General features: G+C 41.3%; 1 protein-coding gene across 4 annotated transcripts in view; it reads left to right on the top strand.

The window, feature by feature from the left end:
* The window catches only part of PTPRN2 (protein tyrosine phosphatase receptor type N2), an 803,411-nt gene that overhangs the window by 3,102 nt on the left and 787,863 nt on the right, over positions 1 to 12,446 (top strand). For 2 of the 4 annotated variants that reach the window (XM_049642193.1, XM_049642191.1), the window contains exon 1: positions 10,088 to 12,063. The exons of 1 other annotated variant lie outside the window; for it this stretch is intronic. In XM_049642193.1, the coding sequence (XP_049498150.1) occupies positions 11,859 to 12,063 (205 nt within the window). In that variant the 5' untranslated portion in view covers positions 10,088 to 11,858. Of the gene's footprint in view, positions 1 to 10,087; positions 12,064 to 12,446 lie in introns of those variants that run through there. One more of the 4 variants, XM_049642196.1, reaches the window with a different exon arrangement.

Genomic DNA, 12,446 nt, shown 5'->3' with positions numbered 1-12,446 from the left:
TTTATTTTATTTTATTTTATTTTATTTTATTTTATTTTATTTTATTTTATTTTATTTTTTAAGTGAGGAATATGGGTTCAGGAAGAGGGGAAGTTTGAAGGAGGGATGGAGTTAGCTGAGCTGTCCTTATACTTGATCTTATTAAGAAAGGTTTCTATTACCATGATCTCCTGGAGCATTACCTTAGAATTTCAAAATTCCTTATGAAAGGGTGTTTGTAACTGAATGTAACTGTGACCAAAAAAAAAATAATCCTCTGGCTTTGAGTGGCATATATTTAAATGCCTAGGTATGTGTAAATACTGCTAGTTTAAGGATTCTTGATGTGTGGAGAGGCAAACAAACAAACAACCCCCCCAAAACAAAAACAAACAAACAAACAAACAAACAAACAACAACTTAAGAAATGGGCAGAAAGGATTTGAATCTAGATTTATCCCAGCAAATGCAGGCCCAGTGAGGCTCGGTTAACCAAGAACCTGTCTTATCTCTACTGACAAGATGTTCCATTTCTTGAGAAAACAAACAGCTGAATTCATGGCTGATAACTCTCTGCTCCAGATAAAAAGCACCTGGCAGCTGTTTCCACATTAGTCTAAATTGACCTTCATGAATATGGACCCAGCTGGACTTAAGTTTTTAATCTTGGTTGATAGGGGCCGAGAAAACCCAAGAAGCCGAAAATAATCAGTGCACTTTTCTGCTGGCTGGAAACAGTTTGTGGGGGGAAGAAGGAAGCTTTTTCCTTTAATTTGTGCTATCTCCAACGACTCTGCCACAACCACTATTTAAATACATAGGCAGGAAGTGAAAAGGGGTGCGGTTCTCCTGGAAACACTTATGTTCACATATTAAGTGACTTTTTTGTTTGTTAGCTGGCTTCTGTGCTGATAAGTGGATGACTCCCCTGTAGGTGTAAGGCACTGAACTTTGGACTAGAGGTGTTGATGTGTGGAACATCAGGATCCTGTCTTTAAAATGGCCCTTGTGTATGTGGTGTGAAGAAATAAGGAAGTTGTTCAGGGTTTTGTGACGATCGCTTGGTGTTAACTGTCCAGTGTGGAGGTGGATAACAGGGTGTTTTAGTTAATTTTGTTTTCATCTGTTCCTTCCAATCCTACTGACTGTGGTTCAGAAAACACAAGGACACTCCCAGTATATGGGACTAGAAATGGTTTCTGGGAGGGCAGTTCAACAGGCAGGAAGAGAATATTCGTAAAACAGATAGGGGCAGTGTCTCTTTATTAAATTTAATTAAAAATTAATCATACAGTAAGACTGAGTTTTTTATTTTGGTACATCATCCTAGGTATAGATTCTGATGACAGGTAATAGAATAGTTCCTTGTCCCAAACATTGCCCTGTGCTCTCCATTTGTAGTGATAGCCTACCCTGTCCCCTGAGCCCCTGGCAACTCCTGGAAGACTCTACGTGTGGTTACATGAACTCCCTGCAAGGCGAGCATTTATATCTCCATTTCTCAGATGGAAAGACTGAGGCTTTGAGTGCTTAAGAAGAGTGCTATAAGATAGTCAGTGCTGGGATTGGGTCCTAGGTCTCTGGTCTTCAGAGTCTCCTTTTCTCTCCAGCAGGTGACCCCAGGATGGGGCAGGGATAGCTCTGTGGGCTGCAGGTCCCAGCAGAAGGAATCTATGCACTGTTAGAACATGTCTCTGCAACCCCACAAGAACAGGGATGTCTTCCTGTTACTACTACAGGGACAGAGGTGATTTTCACTTGTCAGGTTGCCTTTCCCTAAGGAGCTTCAGAACCTCTAGGCTCGACAGGCCTGTTTCAGAGAGAATTTGAAAATGCTCTTTGGTCTGTGGCAGGGAATGTTGATTTTCTGAGTTGGGTTTTGTTCTGGGTCTCAGACTCAGTTATTTGGTTAGCCTCTCTGAGTGAATCTTGATGTTTGGAAATGGATAACTTGCTTTTGGACACCTTTAGCCTTACCTCATGGCAGGAATGCAAGTGCCACTGTAGAATTCATGGCTTACTGTGTTCATAAACACTCTGTTCAGAATGCTTCTGTGCTTCCATGAGATTTTTAAGTGTGATAATACAAACATCAAAGACACTAGCTCTCATTTCAGACCTGTTGGAAGAAAAAGCCCACTTCAGAGTAAGGAATGAAGGAGGGATTACTCTCACAAGAAAATTTCAAGAGTATATTTGGTCTAAGCTTGGCATTTAGAGTGGCAAACAAGCGAAGGGATGGCTCATTCTAGTCACTTATTATTTTCTGAGGCATTTGGTAGAGGAAAGAGTGAAACTTCCCCTCACATGACATGGGCATTCTGTGTCACTGTGTGTTCTGAAGGTCCATTTTGGCTTCTGATGCAATGTCCTACATACAGTACAAAAGATGTTTGGAAATAGTTTGTTTGGTGGAAGGAATTTTCAGAAGAAAGGCTGACCTGGTTTCCAAAGGGAAAAGGACTTTATATTAATGGTGCAAGTTGGTTCTGATTCCAACAGCAAAATATAGTCAACTTGTAACTGGACAGAGCAGCCAATAAAATTGGCCGTGAAGGCTGATGCTTTTTCCATTCGGAGTTGTGGCTTTAATCCAGTTCAAAGCAGTAATTAACCTGTTGTAGGGCTTGAAGCCAATTCAGTGCTTTGTATATTCTGTGATAGCTGGTATTATAATGGCAGCAGATGAGGCATACAGTGAAAGCTTGATTTCTCAGTGGTGGGCTGGGAATGGGAAACGGGGTGAGGAAGCAGCATGGACTGCCATCTACCCACCTTCCCACCTCAAGGCATGTTCTGTCCTGCAAAGGCACATCTGCTTTCACCAAAATATACTTGAGGACTTCTTCAATCATCTTCTATGTTTTTGCCTGAAAATAGGTCACCAATCTTCCATCTGATTTAAGTGTTGTCAATGAGCAGCACACAGATGAGATTATAAGCTTCTTCCCATGCGCTCTCCCTGCTTCACCAGGGTGTTGTGGTCCTTGATTCCATGAAATAATAAACATGGAAAAAAAAACCAGATCCTGTAGGTGATTTCTGAAAGCACGGTAGGGAATGAGTGGATATGGGTCTGGAACACAAATTGGATGGCAAAAGATACTGTTTCTGTGCAGCATGTTGACAGAGAGATTGCCTTCTCTCTCCAATCACTCAATCTTTACAGTTTGCGCTTATCCTCCTATTAGAAGTCAAGGAAAATGAAAGGACTTTACCTGTAATCTTTTTGAATTTAAACCATGAGCAAAGTACCAAATTCTTCATGTTTTTGAGAGGATTATATGAGATGGTGGAGAGTCTTTGGTAGTGGTAGTCCTGGTTGTTACACTCCTGGAAGCTCCATTTTTTTCCAGTTAATGTGGGAGTTCGGTGGCCAGATAGGGTGGAATGTTGTTATTATTGAAAATATTACTATTTTAGTGAGTCCAAGTCTCAGCCAAATTGACTATTGAGATTTTTGCTAAAAGCATTACCATTACATTTTAAATAGTAATATTATTCATGTTTTTTGATAAGCATATTTAAAAATAGTTATACATAATTAGGATGCAGACCTAATTATGTTGTAATGAGAATAATTAATGGTGAGAGCACCGTCTGGATTTATTTCACTTCATCCCTTCAAAGAGATTAAAGCCCTTGAATAAAAGAAATTGGACTTAAAAATAGTTATGCACGTTTATTACATGTATGAGTGGGAAGTGTAATAAAGAGATAGGACATACTCTTTTTCAGATACACTAAGCATTTTCTTTTGGAGTCTTATGTAATATTTGATAAATGCAAAAATCAGAGCACTATTTTAGTGTATTTGATGTCTCTAGGTTGCAATGTTTTTAGGTGTCTGGATTTTTGTCTTGTCACTGAGGCATGAAAAATATCTGATGATAGAGTCCAAAGGACACACATACTCTTGTAAAAGTGTTGAGGATCACACACAGCATTGGCTGCACCTGGGACCCAACAGTGCTGTGCACGTCTGTCTTCCACAGCCTGACACAGAAGACAGCACATCACTGTGAGGGCATGACACGGATAGCACCCTCCGCACCCCGAGTGAGGGCTGAGCGAGGGAAACATTCTCTTAACCCCCAGGCAGGGCTCCCAAATCCACTACCTTCCATGCCGTTCGCCTGAGGACTTTGGGGTGTGAGAACATGCACATGCTGGGCAACTGTGCCCTTTCAGAAAAGACTGCGGTGTCTATGATGGTAGCATCAGAAGGGGTGGGGTAACTGCCTTCAGGAGGTCTGACTTTGTTAGCATCTCTCACTGTGGGCCTGGGCTCAGACTTTCTGATTTGGGGCTCTGGGTGTGTGGGCCCGGCAGGACCAAGTCCTCCTTTGTAGGGAGGGGGCGGTGACCTCCAGACCCTGCCTTGTTGGTGTGCAGCAGTCACTATAGTTTGTCCTTTTCTGCTTGTCACTGTGCCTCTGCGGGCCACTCTTCCGCTCTCCCAAAGCTTGGTCACTCTGTGGCCTGTTGCTGGCCTTCTGAGCTGCTGTTGCAGGGGATGGTTCTTGTGGCTCAGTGTTTGGCTGGCCTGACTGTGGGAATGGCAAGGAGAGAGGGGCAGCCCGGTGGGTTGGGTGTGTTAGAATCGTGTGCACTCTTTGACGTGCTTGGGGTTGTGTCCTGTGCCTCAGGGAAGATCTGCAGGCTCTGGATATGTGCCTCATTCCATAGTTTGCTCCCCATAGTTGACCTGTCTCTTCCCAGCAACCTCTCTCTCCGAGAGGAAAAGATAAGGACACACTCCCCATGCTCTAACGGTTTTTGTGAGGTTCCCTGGGTTCTGCAGACCCCTGGACTGTTTGTAGAATGTGGGGAGTGGTAGGATCTGAGCCATCTGTGCCTTCCACCTTGCCCCGGCTGTTTCTGTGTTGACCACCAACATTTATGCCCATGTGTAAGGGATGGTGGTGTACTTGTGTTTTGTTGTTCTTGGTGAACTTCTGTATTGTGTGACTCATGTCCGCAGCACGTCACTCCCCAGAAAAAACCTGGCAGAGATATCTGTGGGATGGGGTAAGCAGAAGTGCCAGTGGGATGCTGTGTACAGGGTGGCAGGCAGGGAAGGCGGGGCATCCTCACTTGAAGCCCTTGTGCTGTGGGGGGCACACTCTGGGGCTCGCCCAGCAAGAACTTCCATGTTCTGAGACTGTAGTACCTATTAATATCTATTTCTATTCTTGTGGCCTGGAATATGCTTTTTAAAAGAGGCTTTGCAGCAGAGTTGAGTTGGAATAGAGAAACTGTGATGTCAAGAGCAAAACTGCAGAGACTTTCATTTCTTGCAGAACCGGGTTTGGGCTAAAATGCCTCTACTGGCAGGAGGCTGGCATGGTCCTTGGGCACAATGGACCTGCTGGTTACTCCACGTGTTCACTGAGCACTCTCCTTGGGAGTGACCACACTAGGCCTTGGGTTTTCGCTTTGCTTATGTCTGGTTTGGGGCAAGAAACAAGTACTTCAAGAGGGCACATTAAATGGGGATGTTGAAAACCCAGAGAATACTCTTTAAAAAAAATTAATTTATTTTATTAAAAAATTTTTTTAGCATTTATTTATTTTTGAGAGAGAGAGGGACAGAGCATGAGGGGCAGAGAGAGAGGGAGACACAGAATCTGACACAGAATCTGAAGCAGACTCCAGGCTCTGACCTGTCAGCACAGAGCCTGATGTGGGGCTCGAACTCATGAACTGAGAGATCATGACCTGAGATGAAGTTGGACGCTTAACTGACTGAGCCACCCGGGCACCCCAGTTTATTTCATTTTTATTTTATTTATTTATTTATTGTTTTTAATGTTTATTTTTGAGAGAGAGAGAGGGGCAGAGAGAGACAGAGAGACACAGAATCAGAAACAGCCTCTAGGATCTGAGCTGTCAGCACAGAGCCTGATGTGGGGCTCGAACTTGGGAAGGGCAAGATAATGACCTAGGCCAAAGACAGATGCTTAACCGACTGAACCACCCAGGCGCCCCTATTTTGTTTGTTTATTTATTTATTTATTTATCAATCTATTTATTATTTAAAAAAATAATTTATTTTTTAATTTGCATCCAAGTTACTTACCATATAGTGCAACAATGATTTCAGGAGTAGATTCCTTAATGCTCCTTACCCACTTAGCCCATCCCCCCTCCCACAACCCTCCAGCAACCCTCTGTTTGTTCTCTATATTTAAGAGTCTTTTGTGTTTTGTCCCCCTCCCTGTTTTTATCTTATTTTTGCTTCCCTTCCCTTATGTTCATCTGTTTTGGATCTTAAAGTCCTCATAAGAGTGAAGTCATATGATATTTGTCTTTCTGTGACTAATTTCGCTTAGCATAATATCCTCTGGTTCCATCCATATAGTTGCAAATGGCAAGATTGCATTCTTTTGGATTGTCTTGTAATACTCTATTGTGTGTGTGTGTGTGTGTGTGTGTGTGTGTGTGTATACATATATATATATATATGTATATATGTATATATATGTATATATATGTATATATATGTATATACTACATCTTTTTTATTCATTCATCCATTGATGGAAATTTGGACTCTTTCCATACTTTGGCTACTGTTGATAGTGCTGATATAAACATTGGGGTGCCTGTGCCCCTTCGAAACAGCATGCCTGTATTCCTTGGATAAATACCTAATAGTGCAGTTGCTGGGTCATAGGGTAGTTGTATTTTTAATTTTTTGGGGAACCTCCATACTGTTTTCCAGAGTGGCTGCACCAGCTTGCATTCCCACCAACAATGCAAAAGAGATACTCTTTCTCTGCATCCTCGCCAACATCTGTTGTTGCCTGAGTTGTTAATGTTAGCCATTCTGACAGGTGTGAGGTGGTATCTCATTGTGGTTTTGATTTGTATTTCCCTGATGATGAGTGATGTTGAGCATTTTCTCATGTGTCGGTTGGCCATCTGGATGTCTTTTGGAGAAGTGTCTATTCATGTCTTTTGCCCATTTCTTCACTGGATTATTTGTTTTTTGGGTGTTGAATTTGATAAGTTCTTTATAGATTTTGGATACTAACCCTTTATCTGATATGTTGTTTGCAAATATCTTCTCCCATTCTGTCAGTTGCCTTTAGTTTTGCTGATTGTTTCCTTCACTGTGCAGACGCTTTTTATTTTGATGAGGTCCCAATAGTTCATTTTTGCTTTTGTTTTCCTTGCCCATGGAGATGTGTTGAGTAAGAAGTTGCTGCTGCCGAGGTCAAAGTGGTTTTTGCCTGCTTTCCCCTCTAGGATTTTGATGGCTTCCTGTCTTACATTTAGGTCTTTCATCCATTTTGAGTTTATTTTTGTGTATGGTGTAAGAAAGTGGTCCAGGTTCATTGTTCTGCATGTCGCTGTCCAGTTTTCCCAGCACCATTTGCTGAAGAGACTGTCTTTATTCCATTGGATATTCTTTCTTGCTTTGTCAAAGATTAGTTGGCCATACATTTGGGGTCCGTTTCTGGTTCTCTATTCTGTTCCATTGATCTGAGTGTCTGTTTTTGTGCCAGTACCATACCGTCTTCATTATTACAGCTTTGTCATACAACTTAAAGTCTGAGATTGTGATGCCTTCAGCTTTGGTTTTCTTTTTCAAGATTGCTTTGGCTATTTGGGGTCTTTTCTGGTTCCATACAAATTTTAGGATTGTTTGTTCTAGCTCTGTGAAGAATGCTGGTGTCATTTTGACAGGGATTGCCCAAGCGCCACTATTTTTTTTTTAAAGATCTACACCCACTGTGGGGCTTGAACTCACCAACCCTGAGATCAAGAGTTGCACTGACTGAGCCAGCCAAGTGCCCTGAAAATACTCTTTTACATGAATTTTTCATTGCTTAGAGTGTAAACAGAGGGAAGCATTTTGACAATTTGAATAAAGAAGCCTTTTTTAAGTGGAAAAAATATTTTTCAGAATAAAGATTAGATTTTTAGTTTAGTCCCCTAAGAAGTGAGATCTAATTTTCTAATTTCTGTGATGATTTTTAATGATTGTGTCTTCCTAATGTATAGTGAAGGTAGATTTTAATTTACTGTTATCATAGAGGATGTGATTGCATACATGCAGATCAAGTAACAAGAAATGTGCCAATTACATTGCTGGTGTGCTGAAAACCATCTTATGGAATTCATGTATGGAAAGCAAATGTCTAGGAAAATGGACCAAGACGATGTCAAAATAACAGTCTGGGAATGAATAATTATTAGTAAAAAAATGAGAAGTGTAGAAGGGACAAAGAGACTACTGAATGTTAGCAGTGAAATTAGATTTTGCTTGGTTATATGTATTTTGTCTCTTTGAGAAGTAAAATGTATTTCTGAAAGAACATCTTGATTTAGTGCTATTCTGAGAAGATAAAAATGTGCAATCAAGCTGAAAATTTGGATATTTATATAGATATGCCTGTTCTCATTTTTCAAAGGTTTTGAGGGATTGAAATATAGATGTTAAACCCATTTTAGGACAGTATCAGTAAATTAATGAAGAAGTCTATTAGTGATGTTAAAAAGTGATATTTTTGGTCTAAATACTGTTGAAGAATATATAGCATTTGTTTCATGATTACATGTTTTTCATAGGAACTCTGAAAGAACATCAGATATCCAGGGTGAATTTAAAGTCAAGCACTATGAAAAAAAGAATGTTCCAGACTGTTAGAGGCAATCTTACATAAAATAACATGTCTCACAAAGATTGTAATTAAATGGGCTAATTCCAAAATCAAAACCTTATTTTGAAAGATTCTACCCAAGTCTGGATATATTGTTATGTTGATGTAGTAGTTCCTCCAGAATATCAAAATATGCTGCTTTGCTGTGTGAAATAAATGAAGAATGGGAGGAAGAATACGCTCTCAGAAGAAAGGGCAAAGGGTTGTTTTAACTTGCATCCTGGAGCAGAAGCAGGTGATGGGTTCCTTCATGTAACCCAGTGGTTCTCAACTGTGGTCTCAACTGTCTTTTGCTTGACCCAGCTGGGTGGGAGGTATGCCAATGGGCCCTAGAGAGTGCAGGTAGGGATGCTGCTGACCGTCCTATAGTGCACAGAGTGCCCCCACCCCAGAGAACCCCAGAGAAACAAAGAATTGGTCCTAATTCCGGCCATGCTGAGCTTGAGAAGACCTGATGTAGATGGAGGGTTTTGGAAGGAAGCTCCTGGCCATGTGCTTTCGTGTGGGGGAGTAAGAGATGGGCTTAAATATGGCAGCACAAAGTGTCATAGAAAGAAGTCTTGCTCTCCTCCAGTTCAGGAATATCTGACCACCAGGAAGGAATATCTGACCCTGTCAGTCTTCTGTTTGAAACCTCCCCAAACCTTGAGGATGAGGCCCCACGTCCCCCACTTCACACCTGTCCTCCATACTGCACATGCTCTCCTCTCCACCTCTGCACAGAGATGTGTGTGTGTGTGTGTGTGTGTGTGTGTGTGTGTGTATTTACAAATTATACATATACTCTATTGAAATAATGATTATTATAAAATAAGTTTAAAAATAAATGTAAAAGAATGATGTATTAGTAATCACTAAAGTAATTATTAATCATTAAAATATTGTTGCAGGTACAAAAACTTCTCTGTACTCACCAAAATTATTAGTAATGTTTCAGGTGCTTGGTTTTTATTTTTAAATTTTATTTATTTTTATTTTAGAGAGAGAGAATGCGTGTGTGTGCAGGGAAGAGGGGCAGAGAGAAAGAATCTCAAGCAGGCTCCATGCTCAGCATAGAACCTGAAATGGGGCTCAGTCCCATGACCCTGGGATCATGACCTCAGCTGAAATCACGAGTCGGAAGCTTAACTAACTGAGCCACCCAGGCATCTCCAGATGCTTAATTTTCAAATGTCTTTAATCTTGATGGTTTCAGGCTGTCATTATCTACTATCTCAAGGCACAATATGCAGTTAGAACAGTGTCCACTGTTGATGATAATATATGTAAATCCACATTTAGAAAAATCTGAAGAACGAATTTTAATCTTTTCAGCTGCCTTCTTGTTGGGTCTAATTAAATTGCTATGCCTTTGACCTCAGAAGGTGTCTGAAGGACAGTTTCTACTGGGAGAAGTGTCAGCATTGCAACCCCATTTTCTGTGTTTGTGTGGTCATTAACAATGTATGATTTCTTTGCAAGAACCCTTCAAATATCTGGTTTCATATTGTGTTGGTTAAAATGGGCCATCTAGTCCATAAATCACATTACCGGGCACAATGCATTGGAGTGGGCTGCAGTGCATCGTGAGAACCAGTGGCGGGTAGTTTACCCTTCTTCACCAGAACTCATAGGGCCGTTTGCCACTGGCCTCTTGAGGCTGCAGAATTAGCCCATATATCAAATACACATAGTTGTGAATTGGTATCAATATGGGCACATATCCCAATATATATACTCAGTAATTTTTGCTGAATAAATAAAACAATTACAGGCTTATGGAGCTGGAAAAGGTTCCCTGGTCCAGTTTCAGCAATTTATAAATACAATATAATCTTATCTTGAAAATTTCTTGATGTTATCTGGCCTCTTCTGCATTTCTAGGGCACAGGTTCCCTTTCTCATCCCCTAGTCCATTTCTCTGGTGGTCAGCATAAAATGTTAATGAAATACAAAGGAATGTCAGTTCTCAGTTGAAGTTATCTGTAGCAGAACAGTCATTCAGTCCTATCAGGTAATTTTTATAAAAGTAAGGTGAGGGCAGGAAGTACATTTCTGCATCAGATTTTCTTGCTACTGTTCACTGTATGTCACTCTAAAATCGAAATTCTCACCCTAAGAACATTTCCAAATGAATTAGTGACAATTCTTCAGACTAGACAATGTCACGGAGTGAGATTCACTTATTCAGTTGGAATAAAATGTAGATAATTCAGAGAATACAAATTCATATTTGCGCACTTACTGTACTGGCGACTGTCAGCTGAATGATATATATCAAACTTTCATTTTCATTTAGAAACTGTTGTTTCAATATGAGCTTCAGCTTTGCTGGCTAAAGCCATTTCAGTGCCAAAGATCTTGGATAGGGTTCTGTGTCCAGTGGTGGTGGACTGAGTCGTTTGACTAATCCACTGAGAACACAAGAGAACCTGGACAAAAAGTAGGAAATAGAAGAAGGATCAGAGTGAAGAGTTGGTGGTTGAGATCCAAGAGAGGAAAGTCAGCCAGTTCTGGGGGGGGACTGTAGGGGTTCTCTGGTGTGCCTTCCACATCAGAGTTGGGACCCCAGGAGGCTGCACACTAGGAGAAATGGTTCAACAGAGACAGGCAACCCTCCCTGCAGGGACAGAGACCCAGCGGTGAATCATCTCAGCTTCTGGTTGGATAAAGCTGTTGGGGGTCCGGGGATCCTTAACCACCAGGGGAGAAGCAAGAGCCCGTTTTCTTTGGAGGAAGGTGGCATCATTAGAATTTGGGGATAGCTCCATAGTTTCTCACATTGATGCCCAGAACCAAACAAAATGACATTTTCAGGGAAATTCAGACATTTATCCCTTGTCTGGTTTCTTCATTCTCGCTATGAATAAAGAGTACTAGTTTTCCCACTGAACTATAAAATTAAGCAAGTAAGGAAACCTTTGGTCGGTACCATGGATTGAGTACCTGCTATGTACTGTGGACTATACTGGGCACTGGGTATGAAACGTGAACAAGACAGTGTTGCTGCCTTCCAGAACCTTCCCTGCCTCCAAAACTTTCCCCGGATTTCCTCCCTCCAGAACCTCCCCTCCCTCCAGAACCTCCCCTCCCTCCAGAATCTTCCCTGCCTCCTGGAACCTTCCCTGCCTCCAGAACAATTTCTGTCTTCTGGAACCTTCCTGCCCTCCAGAACCTTCTTTGTCTTTCAGAATTTTCTCTGCCTTCCAAAACCTTCCCAAACCTTTCATGCCTTCCCATAACATCCCTGCCTTTAAGAACCTTCTTGCCTCCAAAAGACCACATCAGGACCTTTTCCTGTTCATTCCCAGTGCTTGTTCTACAGTAAAAAAAAAAAAAAATGTAAAGTTAATTTACTTAATAACTCTAGAGAATATTCCGTGCCATATACACTGCTCTTGGGTTGGGAAGCTCTTATCTGTAGAAGATTTTGGTGAGTAGGTACTAACTTTTTTATTCCATGTACATCTATTTCATTGTTTTCTAATTCTTGCCAGGAAATGGAGGCAGTGCCTATGAAGTTGGCTTTTTACCTTTTGGGAACCTTAAGAAATAGATGTTTTCCATTAGATGTGCTGAAAAATACAGGCTTTATTACAAAATAGCAACATGCAAAAACAAAACAATCACAGAACAAAATGACATGAAATAGGGAAAACTGAGTAAAAACTGAAGACTCATTAGGTGGAGTGTTAGGTACAGCTTGAAAACACACCACACAGAGTGCTTGCAAATGTAGTGGCTCCAGGGCAAAGGGTATCTTGGGAAGGGTCCTGTGGCGTGCATGGCCTTCCTCCCCTCCTCCTCCTTGTTCAT

This window comes from Panthera uncia, chromosome A2 (assembly GCF_023721935.1).
Source record: "Panthera uncia isolate 11264 chromosome A2, Puncia_PCG_1.0, whole genome shotgun sequence".
Classification (NCBI taxonomy): domain Eukaryota; kingdom Metazoa; phylum Chordata; class Mammalia; order Carnivora; family Felidae; genus Panthera; species Panthera uncia.
Note: the sequence above shows the minus strand (reverse complement) of the source record. Positions and strands in the feature narration are given on the sequence as shown.